General features: G+C 43.3%; 3 protein-coding genes across 3 annotated transcripts; 2 read left to right on the top strand and 1 right to left on the bottom strand.

The window, feature by feature from the left end:
- Positions 1-3,365: 3,365 nt before the first annotated feature.
- On the bottom strand, positions 3,366-4,696 carry LOC101771441 (protein ELC). The gene has a single exon (XM_004960633.3). It carries the CDS (start codon positions 4,540-4,542, stop codon positions 3,526-3,528), a length of 1,017 nt encoding a protein of 338 aa, XP_004960690.1. The 5' UTR covers positions 4,543-4,696; the 3' UTR covers positions 3,366-3,525.
- Positions 4,697-6,249: 1,553 nt separating this feature from the next.
- LOC101771049 (exonuclease 1) lies at positions 6,250-12,019 on the top strand. Its single transcript, XM_004960632.3, has 12 exons — positions 6,250-6,455; positions 6,550-6,586; positions 6,699-6,873; positions 7,267-7,345; positions 8,739-8,783; positions 8,857-9,006; positions 9,077-9,191; positions 9,511-9,611; positions 10,239-10,336; positions 10,431-10,523; positions 10,978-11,195; positions 11,390-12,019. The coding sequence occupies exons 1-12, from the start codon at positions 6,378-6,380 to the stop codon at positions 11,878-11,880; spliced, it is 1,680 nt and encodes a 559-aa protein (XP_004960689.1). The 5' UTR covers positions 6,250-6,377; the 3' UTR covers positions 11,881-12,019.
- Positions 12,020-17,404: 5,385 nt separating this feature from the next.
- Positions 17,405-19,240, top strand: LOC101772938. The gene is made up of 4 exons (XM_004963430.1): positions 17,405-18,541; positions 18,648-18,836; positions 18,914-19,003; positions 19,157-19,240. The coding sequence occupies exons 1-4, from the start codon at positions 17,405-17,407 to the stop codon at positions 19,238-19,240; spliced, it is 1,500 nt and encodes a 499-aa protein (XP_004963487.1).
- The last annotated feature ends 1,630 nt before the right edge of the window (positions 19,241-20,870 follow it).

Genomic DNA, 20,870 nt, shown 5'->3' with positions numbered 1-20,870 from the left:
ACGCTTAATGCACTGCTGGAAGCTACTGCAAGAACATAATTTACTCTGTGCCCAGCTAGCCCTCATAATCAAATATTATTGACTTTGATCTACCATCTTAGTATCCACACTTCATCATCTGCTCCAAGTATATACATACTTCACCTCCCACAGGATCGTTGCTGCTCCAATTGGTCATCTTATTTCTTCTTTCACTTCTTGGCACTAGGACTCGTGATGTGCATGAAAGATATCCAAATCACATACTTGAACTTGATACAGCTGCATTCTTCGTTTGTGATGCTTCGGAATGAGGGGCACCAGGAGGCCCAATAAAACTACCAGGCGCATTTCCACTGCATTCTATTACCTGGCAGCCTGCTGATGGAAAAAGTTCAAGTCACAATAGCAAGTTCTATTGTATTATTGCCAATCGCCTTCGCACGTTAAGCCAATGAAAATTGGACTCTGCCAGCTTATTTCCACAGAAGAGCTGAATCAACAGTTGAATTAAGTCTTTGTATAATAAAGGCTATGGATCAGACTATTCAGAGTTTAGGTTTTTTTTAATCAGAGAGAGTGAATAGATCATTAGTTGTAGCTTTGCCAAGAAAAATTGCAATTACTGAGCCACCAAATAAGAAATAAAATGGTACCGTACCTCTGTTGAACGTACGCTCTGTACCAAATTACTAATGAAGTGAAGAAAGATATAGGCACGCTCAGTGTACTCCTGTAGCTACAACAGGAACCTAATTTACTTTGTACCCAGCTCTAGCCCCCATAATCATATATTGTTGGCTTTCATCTAGAAGCTTAGGATCATTGCTGCTCCAGTTGGTCATCTCCATGTGTACATATATGCTCCGCCTCTCACAGGATCATTGCTGCTCCAGTTGGTCATCTCATTTCTTCTGTCACTCCTTTATCTATGGTGTAGCTGAGGCACTACTCGTGATGTGCAAGATATCCAAAGCACATACTTTCCTTAAATCCATGTTGTTGGATATTAGCAACTCTGGTCTAGTTTCTGTGTGTTGTTCTGAATTTTTTTACTAGCTATAGTAGTCCAGGCTGGGTGGTGAAATCTCAACATTGAACCCTTGATACAGCTGCGTTGTTCACGCGTGGTGCTTTGGAATGAGAGGCACCAGGAGGCACAACAAAACATGTGCAGGTTCAGGTACTCTCGCTGCATTCTGTTAGTTGAGAATAACTTAGCAACCTGCCAAAGTGAAGTTACAAGTAGTAGCGAGTTTGTTCCACCAATCGCCTTTCTGTTAAGAAAATGGAAATTGGACAAACCGCTAGTGATTGCCACGGCACTGCTGAATTCAACGGTTAACAAGCCTTCGTACAATGAAGGCTGCGGATCAGACTAAATCAGAGTCCTGCTTTATTGTCAGAGAGAGCAAAGTAGTATTCATAAGCTGTAGCTTTTGCCAAGGAATATTGCAATTATTGAACACAAGATCAGCCGCCAATAAGAAATAAAATGGAACTATAACTATTGAATGTACAGTCTCACCAAATTGTAATGAATAAAGTGAAGAAAGATATCAACTACTGCAGTCGATCACTGGGTGCTCATCAGTGCGGACGATGCATAGCAATGGAAGAACTGCACCCTCTGGGGTGTTATTCTGAATTTTTCTTTTTCTAGGTAGGTTGGCTGGGGTGATATAACCTCAATCTCAACTGTAGATATGCCTACATCTGGTTCATGCTTGATCCGGGTATGCACTACCTAGGGACGAGGGGCATCAGGAGTGTTAGACATAGCAACTTCAGGATATCTGGCAATAGCCGAACCTGTCCATACCTGATTGATTGGATTGATTAGCAATCTATTGATTGTAATCCTGATTGTAATCTTGTGATTCTTTCCTGTAATTCTAATGTGATTGGAATACAGATCCACCACAATCCTCATGGGTTACTTCACGGTAAATCATTCATCCCACAAGGAGGCACACCAAAACTGATAGTGGTACTGTCGCTTTTTTCAAACTGCATTATTTTTATCATAAATATGCTGCAGGACTTGATAAATTGGCAGATAGCAAGTTTATTGTTGTACTAATCTCCTTATACCATTAAAACAATGCAAACTGGACATCTACGAGAAGACTTCCTCATGGAACCACTGAATTCAAGAATTGAGTTAAGCCTTCGTGCAATTAAGGTTTTAGAGTTCAGTTGTTTTTTTTTATCCGAGAGCATGTAGATTTTTCCCAAGGGAAATTGCAATTATTGAAAACAAGGTGAACGCAATAGCAACCATAAGTATCCATTGTGAATTTGTAATATACGATGTGTACTACGCATGACGAATAAAGTGAAAAAAGATATTACTTCCTCCGTCCCAAATTATAGGCCATTTTGACTTTTATAAGTTTATAACATTTGTTATGCATCTATACATAGCATATATCTAGACATAGCATATATCTAAGTACTTAGCAAAATATATGAATCTAAAAAAACCAAAACGACCTATAATTTGGAACGGAGAGAGTAATTAACAATCGTATTTGATCATTTGGTGCCTGTGAGAAATTAAATTAGAACAGGTGCGGTCGCTCACATCGACATGGATGATGATGATCTTGACACGCTCAATGTATTCCTGGAAGCTACGGCAAGAACCTAATATACTCTGTACCCAGCTATCCCTCATCATAATCATATATCATTAACTTTCATCAAGAAGCTTCAGCATATATCAACTCTCCATCATATGCTCCTTGTGTACATATATACTCCACCTCTCACAGGATCAATGCTGCTCCCGTAGGTCATCTCATTTTTCAGTCACTTCTTCTGGGGTGTACCTGAGGCACTACTCCTGATTTGCATAAAAGATATCCAAAGCACAAACTTCCTCAGAGGCTCAAAGCCACGTTGTCGGATAGCAACTCTTGTTAAATTTCAGGGTGGCGTTCTGAATTCTTTTACTAGCTATAGTAGCTAGGCTAGGTGATGAAATCTCAACATTCAACCCTTGATGCAGATGCATTCTTTATTTGTGATCATTAGGAACGAGGGGCACCAGGAGGCATAACAAAACAGATACAGTCTCTGTCACTGTCACTGCATTTTGTTGATTAGTTGAGAATAAGCAAAGCAACCTGCTGAATTGTAATCACAACAAGCAAATTTGCTGTTCCAATCGCCTTTTCCCGTGAAGGCAATGAAAATTGGACATATGCTAGCATTAACAATTGGATTAAGAAGGCACCACTGAATTCAACAATTGGATTAAGAAGGCGCCACTGAGTTAACCAATTGGATTAAGAAGCCTTCGTACAATGAAGGCTACGGATTAGACTATTTCAGCGTTCAGTTTATTTTTTTCTTTATCAGAGAGAGGGAAGAGCTCATCAGTTGTAGATTTCTGAGAAAAATTGCATTTTCTGAACACAAGATGTACCGCCAAATTAAATAAGAAGTAAGGTTGAACCATGATACCTACTGAATGTAGAGTCTCCGCCAAACAGAGTAACGAATAAAATGAAGAAAGATATCAACTACTGCAATCGATCACTAGGTCGACTTGGACGCTGCATAGCAATGGAAAAATTGCTCCCTGGCGAGGATCTTCACGCGCTTGATGTACTCCTGGAAGCTGAGCTCCCCGTTCTCCAGCGCGCGGCCAAGGGTGTCAATGGCGTCGTCCGCGGCGAGCTCCGCCGCCTTGCTCTCCAACCACCGCGGCGCGTCCCCTCTCCCTGCAGCCGCGTGCGGTGCCAGTGCCACTCCCGGATCAGGCGCCGGGCTCGTCTTGTGCAGCCAGGCGAGAAGCTTCCCGCGGTGGGCGAGGCTGGCCGTCACGGCGCGCTCCAGCCGCGTCCTCTCCTCTTCTAGGTCGCGGACGGCGCGGCCCATGGCGTCTCCCCGTGTCCGGAGCCCGGCTTGCATCGAGGACATGGCATGGATGTCCTCGTCGACGCCGCCGCGGAAGGCGGCGGCGTCCCTGCCCAGCCTCGCGGCGAGCTCGTCGACCAGCACCGCGTGCATGCGCCGCCGCTCCTCCTCCACCGGCGTCGCTCCGGCTCTGGTGGTCCTGGCGTCGCCGGCGGCGAAGCCGAAGGAGGCCGTCGTCAGCGGGTGGCACATCCTCAGGGCCGCGACGAGGCTCCGCACGAGGCCGGCGAGGCTGGAGCGCGGCACGCTCCAGCCCTCGAGGTACGGCAGCGTGCGGTGGACGCGGCCGGTGCGGTGGTCGACGAAGGGGTGGTCGGGGACGAGCGCCGCCGACGGCGCGGCGGGGAAGGCGAAGACGAGCGGCGGACGGTAGGGGTACTCCCTGGGAAGCCATACGGTGAGGAGGATCGGCGGCAGGGCGGGGGAGACGGCGAGGGGCCCCCGCGCGTTGAGCAGCACGGCGGAGGCGCCGTCGTCGCTGGTGTAGGTGTCGACGGAGGGCGAGAGGGTGGGGAACTCCTGGAGGACAGCGAGGACGTGCTTCCGGACGAGCCACCGGAGGTCGGGGTGCTCGTACGGGGCCAGCGCCGCGTCTACCAGCACCACCGTGCCGACGGGCGCCGCCGCAGTCGCCATGGACGCCCACCCGTTCTCGCAAACGAATCAAACACTCCCAAATACTCCGGCAGAGATAATACGGGTCACCATAGCGACCAGGCCGTTCTAATTGTTTGGTTGTGTAACGCACGGTAAGAAAAAGATGAGGCCTTTATCATGATTTCAACACGGATTGACGAAGACAAGAAGCTTCTGCTACACAGTGTTTCCATTGAATTTAACGTGTTCATACGGTGACAGCTACATCATGCCATCGGTTATCTGTTTATAATTGTCAAAAAGTTTGCTACTACAATCTCATAGGTGGCCTTGCCGCCAGCAAATGAAGGTGGTGATAATGACTTGATAGTTATCAATCAAGCAAGAAAATAAGTACAGTGCCGGCCTATAACGGCAGTGCCCGTTCTTATACACTCCCTTTGGTCACAAACAAGTGATACTTTGGACATGGAAGATACCACAATTTTGATTACTGTTTTTATAAAAAAAATAGTGAAGTACAGTTTATGATGCTAAAAATATACTTTTTATGAAACTATATATTTCGAGATACATCCAGTACTCACTTTGAAATATCCAAACTCAGATTCAAAACATCACTTTATCTGCAGGAAATTCAAACATCAGCTATTTATGACTAGAGAGGCACCGTTCATTGATTTAGTCCTCGATAACGCTACATGTCCTACGTCGGACAAGGACAACCCACACGCCGTAGACCTCCGACCATTTCCTGGGTTGAAATCCTGCTCGAGAACTTTTCTAAAAATCCTGCTCGAGTCTGCTTCCTGTCAAGCAAGGAAATAAGATGAGCTTCATGGAGCTCAACTTCTTGAGCAAATCGAAAGAAGATGGGGAGGAACCCGTCAGGCAAGAAGAGGGTGAAATTTCTCAGAAGCTGACCGGTCGATCGGAACTGAGAAATCTTCTGCTTCCCTTCACGCGCGCGGATACGTACGCAAAGGTGGACTTTGAGTTGCTGCAGGCCGTGATAGCTACCGTTACCTGTTTAGCTGTTGAAAACTCGAAGCGCTAGCTTGGTAGCACAAATGGACAGGTGGACTTGCGAGTTGATCAACAGAGTTGCCATGGTTACATGTGACAGATAATTCATTACCGTGCGCGGGCTATAGTAACCCATGGGCCTGCTTGGATGGGAAAAAAAATTGGACCAGGCCCAGGACACTCTCCTAGGTCATTTTGGGCTGGCTTTTATTCCCAAGTCTAATCGTTGGGCTAGAAATACTCTTGTTTTTGCATTGGCTTTAAAGTATTTTAAAATAAATTGTATGTATTTTAAATGCACCAGAGTTTTCTTTTGGCCTGTGGATGTTGTTGCCAACTACTGCACGCCATTTGTGTGCTTGATGGCAAAGCATCCCACCCTGTAGATGTCTGTCCGCTTGGGTGAGGATAAGTAGCCTTCACGAGCTCTGTCTGACTCTTTGCAGTCTCCGTAGATAACAATCCAAACTTTTGAAAAAAAATGTACTTAGAGATACCTGCACTAATACTACTCTTACAAAAAATAACCAATCTGTTGAATTGTTTTTATACAAAGTTAGATGTAGAGTACATGTTTAAAACATTAACTTGGATTTTCGCGACCGGTGGAAGCGCGGGAAACCAACCCGGTGCGCGCGAAACGGAACTGGTTCCCACCCAACCCCTGCCTCGCCATTCGTGGGACCCACGCCGACTCTAAACCTGTCAGTGACTCGATAGTCCTCGCCTTCTCCAGCATCCCCCGTTTCTTCCCCCTCTGCCGCTTCTTCCCAGTCCCCTGGAAATCCCAATCCAATCCTCCCGGGAACCGATCGAAATCAGCTGGCTTTCGATTACTTGCGCACACGATGGGGATCCCCAACCTTCTCCGCTTCCTCAAGCCGTTCATCGAGCCGGTGCACATCAACAAGTACGCCGGCAAGCGGGTAAAAACAGATCCCCATTCCCGCTTTCAATCTGCAGTTTCTCTCGCATTTTCCATTCCTCCTGATTTCTTGGCATTTTGCGCTGCGTCTGCAGGTCGGCATAGATGCCTACTCCTGGCTCCACAAAGGAGGTTCGATTCGATTGTACGCTGCAATGTATTGACTAGTACTGATAGGGATTCTTTTGGCAGTATTCTTGACATATTTTTCATTGTTTCTTGTGTTCGGTTTATTGTGTTACAGCCTATTCTTGCAGTATGGAGCTGTGTATGAACCCCAAGAGCACTGCAGCCAGGCGCTATATCAGCTACTTCATGCACCACATCAACCTCCTCCGGCATTACAAAGTTATTCCCGTCGTCGTCTTTGATGGGGGCAGCATGCCTTGCAAGGCAGCCACGGATAATGAGCGGCAGAGGTATGGTGACTTGAGCTATGGTGATATTTGCCTATTTGGTTACGAATTCAGGGTTTCATGCTCTGTAGTTTTAAGATTTGTGTTGTCGGCTAATGTGCCGTGATGGTAATAGTTTGTGGTGATTTGGGATTATTTTCTTTGTTAGCATCCATCAGGCATTTTTCTATGTCAGTGGTTATGGCACCTCGGATTTTAGCAGTCTTGTTTTAAGGCCAAAATGGAGCTGGGCTGTCATCATTACCTAAAACCAATTATTGTTATGCTCATAGTCCAATTTGATAGTTATATACTGCCCTGCTATTAAGATTTCTTTGCAGTCTATTATAAGAACGTTATTATGCAGTTCCATACACCTAAGCTGTACATTTAATTCTCATTGCTATTTACATTCAGGAGGAGGGAACTCAGTCTGAACATGGCAAAAGAAAAGCTTGAGCAAGGAAACACAGCTGCTGCCGTTGATCTATTCCGGGTAAGCATATACTTTTCTTCTTGCAGTTGTTGGCTTGTTGCCATACCAGAAAAATTGCCACAACCTTTTGACTTCCAAAATGTTAGCTGTCATTTTGATATCCACAGATATTGAATGCCAAAAACTTGGTCCCTCCATTCACTTCTACTTGTTGTTTTGGACATTGCCATGTAGCCATGATCTCTAATAACATCTTTGACCACTATTTTTCTTTGTATGTATATGTCATCGGAATTTATTAAAAACCACAGTGACAATCTATTGAAATCATTTCCATGTGGCAAGTGTAATTACTGTTTTGTATTATGTTGTCAAAGTATTAAAAGCAACAATTGCAACCTATGGTAACTTGGGAATATCTTTAACCCATGAGAACTACCTTAAATTTCTTGGTCCCTATTTCCTTTATGGACAGAGAGTCTGGAAGCTATTTGTGCATCAACTCTTTTCGGTGAAAAACAAGACACAGGGTGCACAACTATGAAGTACTGGACTACTGGTTCTAAGCTATTTGCTTATCACTAACTGTGTAGCTCTAGTATGGAAGGGGAAAACTAGTCAGCAAGGGCAGAAGTTCTGTTAATTTAATTTACGAAGTAGAATGCAAAATATTACAAAGCCAAGGACTGAAGAAAGAACTCAGTGAACACCACTTGTAACTCAGGATTGAATACAAATCTTTAATACTGAAATTGACTCTGCAACAAAGGATTTTCCATAGCAGCCGGGAACGTGGAACGTGGCCATGTTCCTCGTCCCGGGAACGATTATGTTCCGGGAACGGGAACAATTAGTGTAAAAACCTTTCATAAGTGCCATACCACATTCCTCGTTCCACGTTCCTGATCCCATCGTTCCGGGAACATGGCTACTAATCCACACTATAAGAACCAGTATGATAGCCTGATAGCATGTTGTGTTGCACCATTAACCAAGCAAGAGCCTGCAGCAGTTTCAGTTGCTGCTCTCCAAATTGTACTGATTAAAGGGAGAAATAGAACCTGCATACTGGATGTCATATTCAGATTTTGCCTGGTATTGTCCACACGTTCTCCACTTCCATGTAAATTTGTCTCGCTGTGCTTGATCAATCTTTAGTGAATGGATGTGGTGCTAGAAACTTGTCACTTGATTTTCTTGCATTCTGTAGTGATCATTGTTTGACAATCCCAATCTTCAGTGTAGCTCTTGAAATGCTGCTAGAATCACATGGCTTGGTTGGTTTCATTGATCTCATGATATAGAGTTAGAAGGCCAGTTGGCAAGCAACAAGCAAGTTGTACAACAGCACTAATCTGAATAAAAGAGGGTTCCTGTAACCCTTGATTATGATTAGTAGGAGCTGGATGTGATTAGGATTCTCTGACACTGATTTGTATATGTTCATTTGCAGAAAGCTGTGCACATTACTCCATCGATGGCTTATGAACTAATTCAGGTGCTACATTGGAAGTAATTCTTGTGGACTTTCTTTACCTTGTATAGAAAAATTCATACGTTTTTTGTTCCAGATATTGCGGTCAGAAAATGTTGAATTTGTGGTGGCTCCATATGAAGCTGATGCACAGTTGGCATATCTAACTACTCTTGATGCTGATCAAGGGGGCATAGCTGCTGTAGTTACAGAAGACAGTGACTTAATAGCATATTGTTGCCCTGCTGTGAGACAATCACTTTCTCTTCACATGCTTTTCATTCTGTTTTTAGTATCTAACAGATACCAACTTTTAGATTATATTTAAGATGGATCGATTCGGGAATGGTGAAGAATTCACAATGGAAAGAACCCTAAAGACAGATAAAGATGGTCTTTCCTTCCGAGATTTCAATCAACAACTTTTTACAGGTAAGTCATGCCCACGTCTGGTAGACTACTAAGCATTGACTTGAACATTTTCCCCAGCTAAATTATATTGCTCAAAAAAGAAAAGCGAATTGAGTACTGCTCCAGTTAATCCACCCTAGGGGACCTATGCTACTTGCTTTCTACGTGTTGCAAGAATACTATTTGTTAGAAATACAATTCTTAATCTATTCATATATTATCCAAATGGCAGTATAAACATGTTAAAAGATGAAGGGAAACTGCAGAGAACACCTTATAAAACGGCTGCATTGCACATATACTTTTAATGCTGCTGACATTTCATTTTATATTTGGACAGGCATGTGTGTTCTTGCAGGATGTGACTTCCTTCCGTCGATTTCAGGCATTGGTACTAAACGAGCATATTCTGTCATCTCAAAATATAAAGACATAAATCGTGTAAGAATGATTACTCCCTTACTGATCTTGTGCTAATCAGCAAACGAAACATTACTTACTCTTCATATTTCGGCATAGACTTCATCAATAGCTTATATAGGCACCATTTCGAAGCATATGTACAGTTTGCTAAAAGTGATAGTACACTATGAAAATTTTTAAGATACATTTATTTACAACACAGAATGTTTATGGAGCTATTGTGTATTTTGTGTTCCAATACTTTGTACATAGGCTAATGTAACATTACTGCATAAGGTACTTTTTTCTGTAATAATTTTATGTCCTGTAACCATAGTTTTTTCTGCAGTGGTTTTATTTTCTGTAACCGTTGCAATATACCGATTGAACTTCTGGAGCTACCAACTTTTTGAAAGAAAGAATCTGACATGTAATTTGCAGCATTTACATTTTCTTAAACAACACTTATTTTGTACAGAAGTATAAAACATTGTTTTTAAGATTTTCTGTTTGATAGCAGTTGTATATCGTTGCACAAGTGCACTCTCGATGATTAAACCAATTTTTTGTGCTGAATCTTGTAAATGTCTGAACAATCTGCGCTCTGCAGTGATGAATGTTGTTTTCTGGTATAAAGAGCTGCCTCACTGATCTAAGCATTGCCAGGTTATATCAAACTTAAAGCTTGACAAGCGGTACTCTGTGCCAAATGATTATGCTGATTCCTTTTGGAAAACTCTTGCAGTGTTCAACCATGCTAGAGTGTAAGACTGTACTGTGTTTATCTTACTTTGTGCATCTGTATGGCTTGTGAAAAGACACTGATAACTGATGAGCCACTTTCTTTCAATGCCCCAGATATGATGTCAAAAGCAAGTCACTTAAACATTTGAAACCTTTGGATGAACAGTCTCTTACTTCCTTGGATGGAGACCTGGATATTCTTGGACCGTATCCTTATAAGTTTTTGTTTGATAAGCCTGAGGATGAGGCATCTGTATACAGTGTTTTTGGCTGACTACATCTCTGACAGTACTAGCATCAGTACACAGGGGCACAGTTTTTGTACTTCCAATTTCTGAAACTTCCATTGCTGGTTGCTTCGGTAAATGGCTGATCTATTTAGGGAAAAACTAATTTATAACTTCTTAGGGCACAAGTTGCTACTAATTTGGGTGTGCGGTATTCTGTCCTTTATTCCTTTTTGTTTTCTGAAAATGCACTTGCTTTGTGTCCTGGTTATGCTTTGTATTTAACCAGTGGTCATATATGTACTTCTCATAGTAGCAAATATCTATAATGGCTTATATTGTTGCTGCCCAAAAAGCAATGATGTTAATCATAGTCTTCCATAGAATTATTCATTTTCTACTGTCACTACTTTGAATTCCTTAATCATCTAAAGAGCATTATCACCATCAATTGCAAGAGGGATTGCAGAGGGGCACCTGAATCCTATTACCATGAAAGCATTCGACCAGTACTCCAGGATCATTAGCCCTATAGATTTCCTTGATACCTCGGCATTTGAAGTTGCTAATCAATGTGGTTCTCAGGAAATTTCGACACAAAAGAGCTGTATTACAATCCTTTCATCCCAGGAAAGCAATGAAAATATGATAGGTGAGTATGATATTGGACCAACTTAGAATTATTTCACGATTAACTTGTTGTTGAGCTTTCTTTTTTGCTAATCTAATCTCTTTTGAAGATAAAAATGGATGATTATGCCCTCACTGTCCTACAATACTCCAATGAACTAGGTCAAATTCAGGACTTCTCATTGTGTTTTTTATTTTATTATACAATGTTTGCAGTTGATGAGATTTCAAGTGATGGGAAAAAGTGCAAAAAAGGAGTTCTTGCCCTTAGCAAATTTCTACTGCAGAAGCAATCCCCCCGAGTGGAAGGCAATGAAGTGGAGCCAAAAAATATCCCTGAGAACAACCCATTCAAGAAAAGGAAATTACCTACTGATAAAGGTCAAGAAATAGGTCAAAATGAGTTAGTTCTTGATCTGCAAGATGAAAAATCAAGTCTATCGTGCTCATCATTGTCACAAGAAAGCAACCACACAATCAAGAATACAAAACAATTGAGTTTGGGCCAAGAAGATTATGATGAGCCAAGTTTGTTGGTGAATGAAGTACCTGTTGCTATTTGCTCATCATTGACACGGCATAGTGTCAAATCTGTGCCAAATAAAATAGTTTCGAAGAGGCAAAAAATTCTGAAGAGGTCAATGGATAAGACAAACAAAAAGGTTAATGGAAGTAGTGGAATATTGAAATTTTTCACGCGGTTGTAATTCTGTTCACCCACTTTTTCAGTTTTTCATTTCAGTTGTCAAGAAATGGATGCACTGACAGACTTTAGCATCTGTTTTTGCCATAGTAGGAAAATTTTGTTTATTTTGAAATGAGTTCATTTGTGATGGGTTCCAAACATGATTTTATTTCAATTGGAGACCCATATCACGGAATATGTTAATATCATGCCCAACAATAATTTTAATTAATTTCGATGCATATACATGAATGCTGGCCTATTGCTCTAGGAAAGAACTAGTTTACATGGTAGTAATATATAGACACTAATAAATAATTTTTGTGAAATAACTAGTAGCTGGCATTATACCCAATGTCGACGCAATGTGCCACCTTAGGCCAATGAAGTTTTGTAACTACAGTTGTACATATATGTGAAACAAATTATTATTGAAACTTGCCATTGAGTCAAAAAAACTGTGATTATCTGATGGCTCACAAACCTTTTGTTTGCCAACCACAGTACATAAAGTGTGCTTTTGTGCTGGTGGGCTTGCGAAGTACCCTCTGTTTAACAGCATCTGTGAAATGAATATTGATTTTACTTGGGGTCCTAAGGACGTTACATAGTTTGGCATTTGCGATGCAACTGTGATTGGAAATGGAAACTTACCATTGTACTATCCAACCAAATGTCATTGCAGAATCTAGTTTGGCATCTATTCTTAATTGGAAATATTCCCATTTTAAGAACTCTTGTTTCGCTCTCATTAGTCCGGACCAAAAGTGACATATAATTATTTCCTGGTTTTACTTCTATCTGTACATAAGTTTCCAACTCCAGCTATACTCAGTTTCCTCTCAAACCTTTCTACAACCCCTTCCAATCACTATTCCTTAGCTTCCAAGTGGGTCACGAAATGGCAAGATATTTGAAGGGTAACAGTACTACAAAAATGATTTCTCATAGCACCACCTTTTACCATAGATACTATCATTAAAAAATTGCATGTGGAATTCATGAAACGTCCCAGTGTGGCCGAGGACATCCAATATCACGTCCAAATAATTGTGTACTAACTGTCAGCATTCTGTAGCAACTCCATACAAAAAAGAATTAACTTTTATGGAAGTTATCTTTAGTCCAGATAATTGTTCAGAGACAGCAATATATAGCTTCACCTTTTTAGCTACGAGGGTCATTGGGAGGCACATTTTGAAAATACACATTTTATATTTGACTTCTCAGTCAAGATGGCAGAAAATTGGCATTCAAATAATAACAAGAACATTGCCATTGAAATGATGGTGAGATAAGAAATCTATGAGTGGCCGTGTTGTAACTTCTGAAGTGATCAGTAGCACTTGTAAATCCTGTGTTTTGCAATAATTTAAAAAAAATGTTTTTTGTGCAATACACAGGTATTAATATAAATGTTCTAACTATACACCTAGGCTGTGGCTTCTCTATAATAAATATGATAACAAACCAGAATCTTGCAATGTATAGCGCAGCAATTTTAGAGGTTATCGCAACTACAAACCATGAAAACTGCAGATGACATATAATGGAGTATATTTTAGGAGTTTAAGACAGATTAATAGTGAGAGGAATGACCTACATGCAATCTTTATTGCTGCAGCTTGCATTTGCGTTAGTGTTGCCGTTTGGGAACCAGTACATACAACTTAATTACACGCATCTTAGGAAGGCAAGCAACTACTAGGCGCCATGCACTTTTTTGGCTTCCAAAACAAAGTACTGTTGGCTCCATGCTTACTGAACCACTTTTTTTTGGCCAGAACTAATGTACAGTCCCTTAATTTGGTGCCAAGCAAAATTACAGAGGCATTGCTATGTGTGCCTACCAAAATTACAGAGCTATCATCAGCAAAGTTTTACATGTCCGCCAAAAATTGAACTTGCACAATGCGTCAAAACTTTCTTAGACTACAGAAGTCTATAAAAGCTTGAAAATGAGGCTTCCTTATGCCACTGCCATCAACATCTGTAATCCATAACAATAGCCACATTACACATGGCCATAGATCTGAACCTGCCACGAAATGAGGGAGATGGGGAGCTTTTACCTGATCTCAGTGAAGCACAAAAGATCAGCAAGAACATAGAAGGCTCAGGAAGATGAACATGATCAAGTTGACCTCAATGAGGAGGCAAGCAATGTGTGCATCAGTTTGATCTCAACTTTATGCTCCTCCGGATCAAGAAAAACTACATGAAGGTACGTAGTGATCTTATCACCAGAGCTGTGATTCATCTTACCTCTTTTGTTCTTTGGTCTTGACAACTCTTGGCACTGTGAATCTGAGCAGTTTGCTAAATCTTTGAAAGCTGGTCAGTGTAGAACTCCTTGGCCCTCTCGATCTCTTTCTTCTCTAGCAAATCAAGAGTCAGTAAAAAAAGTGAATTTTACATGTCACATCTGATATTGCATAGGCATGACATATCAAGAACAAATTCTTGAAAGATGGTTGATTTTTATGGCAAATAAATTTAACAACACTTTATTTTTGTAGATGAGCACTATGATGATCAAGGCATTGAGGAACACCAGAAGGACGATCTAGGTACATTTCTTTGCCACACAGTCCATGCCATGCTCAATGCATCTTCAAGGGAAAAAAAAATTAACATGTTGAGACCATGATCTTGCACAGTACGGAAAAAATGACATTCCTGAAACCATAATCTTTCACAGTTCTCCTTTGTGGAAAATTTTACTTGTTCAAACCATGATCTTGCTCGTGCACAGACACCAGAAAACAAAATCATACATTAGGGCATCATCTATCTTAAACAAAATAATACAGTACGGATCATTTTAAAGAAAATCATACGTACAGTATGCATCATTTTAAACTAAGTTCACCTGCAATGTTTTGTTGTTTCAACGGGGATGCTTGGCATGCACTACGATATGTAACTTGGTCCCTTATTTATAGTTCTAGCATTAATCACAGGGCTCTTCGGCTGAGCTTACTAAATAAAAGAAAGCACGGCCTGGTTTATGGGAATCGTAAAGCGGCATAGGGTCAAGTTGTAGAGTCACCCATTTGGGGACGACCTTCAGTATACGCTATCCAATCCAGTCTCTCATGCTCAAACTAACATATTGAAATCGATTTGTCCGAGAAAGAGTAAATGCTCGAGGTGCGGTTTATTTCTTGGCAAGACTAAGATGCTGATGAATTCACTAAGGCACTACTCCCACCATCCTAGAATATAGCTACGTTTAGACTTTTTCAAAATCAAGTCTTTTTCAACTTTGACTGTAAATAGAGAAATAACCATAGATACTAATAACATAAAAATAATATTAGTAGATTTATCATGAAACCAACTATTATAATATGTAACATTTTCTATTTGAAATAAATTATTTTTAGAAATATTGTTGGTCAAAGTCAAAAGATTTGACTTTTGAAAAAACTAAACGTAGCTATATTTTAGGACGGAGGGAGTAATATCAACGATCTAGAGAAGTTTTGGTGCAATCTTATCTTAATGGTGTGATCTAGAGAAGTTCTGAGTTTGATCTTTTGTCCACATATCCATAATACAAATATGTAAGCCATGCCCCAGCAAAAGTACACCACAATTCAAAACAATTACAGGGTTTGCATGTTTCTTCCCATTAACCCACCGACCATGTTGGCTAACACTCATTTCTCAGGTATAAATCCATTATATAAGTAGTTAATTAATAATATAATAAAGGGAAGATAATACCGAGATCCAAAAAACCATAACCGACAAATAACATTGGTAATTTCCAGCATGTGATTGATCGTTGGTGACGGCGAAACGCCGATCAGCAAGGAGATGACATAGAAAGGGATGAAAACTAGACTGGTTTATACTTTTCCTGATTGAATCAATGATCACATTGTTAGCTGCCTCGGACTCACCATCTTTGAAAATGGAATGCAGAAATCATGTGCAACAGCATATATACCAAACTGACGAAAGAGATCCTTTCACAATTCTTTTTTTGAGATGGGTTAGGAGTTAGGACCCCTACTGGTTATATATTATAAATAAAGAAAGAGTTTGCACAAAACAAACAACAAGGAGGTGGGGTGAGTGTTACAACAGATTGTCAAGCCATTATTAGGGAAGTGTTTTGTGAAAACTATGATGGACTCCAGCAACCCATTAAACGAACCACCTCATCAAGAATGCCCATGCCATTGGAGTATTTGTGCAGGGGTGGTGACCCAACAGTACGAGCATATTTAGAGAATGATTGACTGCTGCGACTGGGATCGGCAGAAAATCTCGAGGTTCGTGAGCCGGTTCGACTTGTTCATAGGTTTTTGGCTCGGTTCAGCTTGGCTTGTCCTCTCGATCGTTCATAGGTTTTTGGCTCGGTTCAGCTTGGCTTGTCCTCTCAAATGAATCGAGCCAAGCCTCGATTTCATCTCGGTTTCTCTTAACGAGTCAGCTCGTGAGCTATTTGATTGGCTCATTAGGCTCCAAACTTGAGAGGGCACCCTGCTGGGTGAAGATGGTCCCTTTTTCACGTTGACAGTTGAGCAACCTCTCGACTAGATATTTAAAACTGAATTGAGCTTCAATTGGAAAGTCCTAGCACTCTATCAGGTGCTTGTTCAGCCTGCTGTTAGCAAAACCACAACACTTTTACATGCGAGCAGCTCTGAGTTAACACATGTTCACTGTTGTCAAATGATTATTCTACTTCTCATATTTGACTTTGCATTATTTTTATATTTTAGTCAAGTGATGCTGTAACTTTAAACAGGCCCACTGATCACCAGTTCACCACACTAAATGTAGACATATTCGGCATGGTATATATGTGTATTTTCCAATGAGCAGTGGCCTTTTTTGAGTTTGGAGCTTTATATTGCACAGGTCACACACACTTCGCTTGTTCTCTGCAGCATGCGATGCTTTTGGATAGCACCCTGGACATTTGATGACGACTCTCCAAAGTCCAATAACACTCTGTTAGAAAAACCATCTCTCCCTGCTGGACACACAACATAGAATAAGGAACCAGACCAGATACTGAGCCTATGGACAAGGAGCTAGCGGCTAGGGCTAGGTTTCTGCCCAGCCATCGTTCTGATCTTGCTGATGCTGAGTCTATGGACGTCCAGATCCTGCCCGGTGAGAAGATGTCGAACTGGGCCAGTGTGTCAGGGTGCTGGAGCAGCGTTTGTGTCAGAACGGAAGAGAACAAACCAGTTGACGACTGTCTGGTGGCGTGAGGGTGGCCCGTGGCCCCACAAGTTGAACTTGCCTGAATCTCCACGCGCATGCTACTGTGCAGCCCGGCAGAAACCTAGCTACCGTCGGATCGGCGATCGGCTACTCGGGGTGCGTGCCGCCGTTCCTGAATCCTGACCTAGCCGCCGTTCCCATTCCCACAGCGCAGGCCACGACCCGCAGTCTCTCCTTCCGATGGCCTAGCCGCCTCCCAGTACTCCTCTCTCTCTGTCACAGTCTCACTCTCACCCACACTCCAGATCCAGAGAAGAAACACAGCGCTCAGCTTTGGTGTCGCTGTCTCGCAGGCCATGGAGCTGCGGTCGGGGCGCCGCCTTGTCCCGCCGCAGAGAGGCGGCGTACGTCGCGGCGGCCGTGCTCCGCGCCATACGGGCCTCGGCGGCGGCGGGGATGACCGGCTCAGCGCCATCCCCGATGGGGAGCTGTCGTCGCGAGCCATGGAGCTGCGGTCGGGCCGCCGCCTCGTCCCGCCGCAGGGAGGCGTCGTACGTCGCGGCGGCCGTGCTCGGCGCCACCGCGCCGACCGCCTCAGCGCCCTCCCCGACGAGATCCTGCTGCAAGTCCTCGCCGCCCTCGGATCCACCGCGGCGGCCGCGCGCACGACCGTCCTCGGCCGCCGGTGGGCCGGCCTCTGGCCGGAGCTCCACGTGCTGGCGCAGGCCTTCCGCGGCGTCGAGCCCGCATGCACGTTCCGCGACGTGCTCGCCGGGGGCCGCCGCCGCCCGGACACCAGGCACCTCGTGCTCCACGTCTCCAGGCGGGACGACGGGGTCGTCACCGCCGCGGAGGTCACCTCGCTGCTCCGCGCCGCCGAGAAGCACAGGCCGCCGGAACTCACCCTCATCGTGGGCGGGGCAAGCGAGGAGGACCGCCGTCTCCCGTTCGAGCTCCCTTGCTTCGCGACGGCGACCTACATGGAGCTCCAGATCTGGAGGCGGAGCTTCACCCTGCCGCCGGCCGGTGAGTTCACCCGCCTAGAGAGGCTGTCTATCTCCCTCTGCGTCGTCGACCCTAGCGTCTTCCTCGACCGCTGCCCATGCCTGCGCAAGCTTGTCATGGACGGCTACTGGGAGCAGGACGCAGTCGCCGTCCGCTCGGAGTCGCTCGAGGAGGTCGTCATCAAGGACTTGCCTCTCGCCGGCGGCGGCGGCGGCGCGTCGCGGCGTGTCGACGTCGTGGCCCCACTTCTCAAAAAGGTCACGCTGTTTTCCTGTGGGAAGCGGGGCCTGGTCATGAAGTTCTCGGACTCGTCCAATAATGTTGAGAACCTCTCGTACAAGTATTACTCCATGTCGTCTTGTTCCGTTGGGTCTGGTTGCTGGCGTCTCAAGGGTCTGGACATGGCCATGGCGGTCGAGTCATCGAGCAGCGGATACGGGCCGGCCAATCTTGTCCGCGTGCTTTCGCTGGAGATCATAGCCCTCAACGTACGTGCGTCTTCTCTGCTGCACAGTTTAGTTTTCCAGCTTTTTTCACTACTGCTGCATATAATTCTGTCATTTATGTTTACATATTGCTCATTGGAATTTTCAGGAGCCGTATCATGCTCGTGTGAACCGGATCTTTGCTGAAGAAATAGCATGCCTCCCAGCGAAGAACTTCTCTGTTTTGAAGCTGGAACTGCCTCTACTGGATGGGTTTGTTGTTGGGCCACTTGTGTTTCACCTGCTCAGCACTGTCAGTGTTATTCAAAAGCTGCAGATGGTCCTATCTCCAATCGCGGTACTCCTACATCTTGCTAAGTAGGTCATCATAGATGAAGCATCATTACCTGATCGATTTGATCCTCTTGTTCGCAGACATCGTATGCCCGAAGGGGTTCTCGCATCCGGGTAGATCAAGATACCTCCTTCACTGAGCTTGAAGAGGTCGACATCCATGGCTTCGATGTAACCTATCATTCTCTGAAATTTCTGAAGCGTCTATTCAAATATGCACCAGAGCTAAAAATCATGAGAATTCAATTGTCCTCGGGGGTTTCACAAAGTCACTCAGGATACAAAGAACTCTGCAGCGTTTTTCGTGAAAATGCTTATGTGCAGTGTTTTTTGAATGGGATTCTTGAGGAATGTGAAGACAATCTGCCCCAAGGCCCGTCGCATGTAGGCGGTATGATTGGCTGCTAGGCGCCATGTCTCGCCATTCTGCTCCTGGTGCTCCGACGTGATGCCTGTTAACCAGTTGAAGTTATTAGAGGTTTCTTTGCCATATATTATTGCTCCTGTGTTTTACATGCTCCCATTTTTTTGGAACTTAAAGATGCCTTTTTCTGGCTCATGGAAATGCTTTGCTTTTCAATGATTTTTTAGTTTACCATCTACAATTTATTTGTAAACATTTAAACTGTGGTTTCCTTTCATCCTTTGTTTCTAATAAAGACTGTGTCATAACTTTCACCTGAATGTCATTCAAGCCACAAGTGTGTCTGTGAACATGCCATTATTATTGTATGGCAGCACAATCATTTTGTCAGGTAATAAGGATACTTATGAGGGGCATATCAACTGAATGGCAAACATTCAGCTATAGATAACATGTTTCAGAAGGTATGCTTTTCCAAAGATTTCAGTTCTGGTAACAGAAGTCTCTTTTACAGGGTGTGGTGAATAATGATCTGTTTTGAGGGATTGGGCAGTGACAATGCCAGCTAGCAGGCCTTAAAACCGATGAAATTTGTGGCTCCGTTTCATTTGAGCTACTACTGAATTATGCAGTAATTAATCTGGTTGTGCGCGCTAGTACAGTTTGTTGAGCCTGCTGTTTGCAAAACCGCCACGCTTTGATACATATGACCATATGAGTAGTTTTCTAAGCTTAGACGTGTTCAGTGCAATCTAGTGCTTATGCTAACCCTCGTTTTTCATAGTCCATTCATACAACTATTTTTGAGGTATTGGTTCTTGACTATTTTAAACTGCATATAGCTCCCCTATGAAAACTCTGCAAAGTAATAGATGAAAAGGTTATTTTTGTTGTATTGGCAGATTATATGCAACGAATGCATGTTGTAAGCTATAGCTGGTGAATAGGCACATATTGCTCCTTTCACTTGAATGTGGCATGTTACATATGTTATATTGCATTTGTGGGATGGTATAGTTTTTTACTTAAAATTGAAGTAAATGATCTGACCCTAACCATTAGAGCATTGTATGCCAGCCCATGTGATTGTCCGCGGATTACTAGCGTGCGCATGGCGCTCCCTCGGAACTCCTGTGATGTAGGATCGCATGTTGGATATCGCTCGGAACTCCTTGGTTGAGCCCATGTAATTTTGACCCTGATCGATGATAATTACTTTGTTGCTTATTGAATCCTAGAAACCATGGATTTACCTGGACAAAAAGAAACATCTCCAAGCCACTTGCTTGGTCATCTGTATGTCGTCAGGGCACTCGTCCCAGATGTGCTAGGAAACCCTCTCTGATCCCTTGGCCATGGCATAGCTGCATGCAAGCCTCCAACGGCTAGTGCGTGCTGCCCTCTCATTCTTCTCCAAACCACTCACCTTTTAGAGTTAATCATCACGTACAAGCCAGGGTTAATCCAGAGTGCGTTGGGATCTGTGTTGTAATCACGTACAAGTACAACTTGAAAAAAAAAATCTGTTGATATTCGATGGATAATCACATCACAGTTGACGACATGACGTCAGTGGTGGCATCATCAGAGGGTTCCGTCTGACAAAACCCTGACCTAGCCTCAGTACTTTCCATCCCGCATGCCACTGCACAAATTCTCTCGGTCCGCGTGACC

The sequence above is a fragment of the Setaria italica genome, chromosome III (assembly GCF_000263155.2).
Source record: "Setaria italica strain Yugu1 chromosome III, Setaria_italica_v2.0, whole genome shotgun sequence".
Taxonomy (NCBI): Eukaryota; Viridiplantae; Streptophyta; class Magnoliopsida; order Poales; family Poaceae; genus Setaria; species Setaria italica.
Note: the sequence above shows the minus strand (reverse complement) of the source record. Positions and strands in the feature narration are given on the sequence as shown.

Bases quoted from the DNA above. Each gene is read 5' to 3' on its own strand.
- LOC101771441 (XM_004960633.3), bottom strand. From the start codon at position 4,542: ATGGCGACTGCGGCGGCGCCCGTCGGCACGGTGGTGCTGGTAGACGCG.
- LOC101771049 (XM_004960632.3), top strand. From the start codon at position 6,378: ATGGGGATCCCCAACCTTCTCCGCTTCCTCAAGCCGTTCATCGAGCCG. The intron at 6,874-7,266 runs GTATGGTGACTT...ATTTACATTCAG, and splicing joins ACGGATAATGAGCGGCAGAG to GAGGAGGGAACTCAGTCTGA. The intron at 8,784-8,856 runs GTGCTACATTGG...TTTTTGTTCCAG, and splicing joins TGGCTTATGAACTAATTCAG to ATATTGCGGTCAGAAAATGT.
- LOC101772938 (XM_004963430.1), top strand. From the start codon at position 17,405: ATGGAGCTGCGGTCGGGGCGCCGCCTTGTCCCGCCGCAGAGAGGCGGC. The intron at 18,542-18,647 runs GTACGTGCGTCT...TGGAATTTTCAG, and splicing joins TGGAGATCATAGCCCTCAAC to GAGCCGTATCATGCTCGTGT. The intron at 19,004-19,156 runs GTAACCTATCAT...GCTTATGTGCAG, and splicing joins TCGACATCCATGGCTTCGAT to TGTTTTTTGAATGGGATTCT.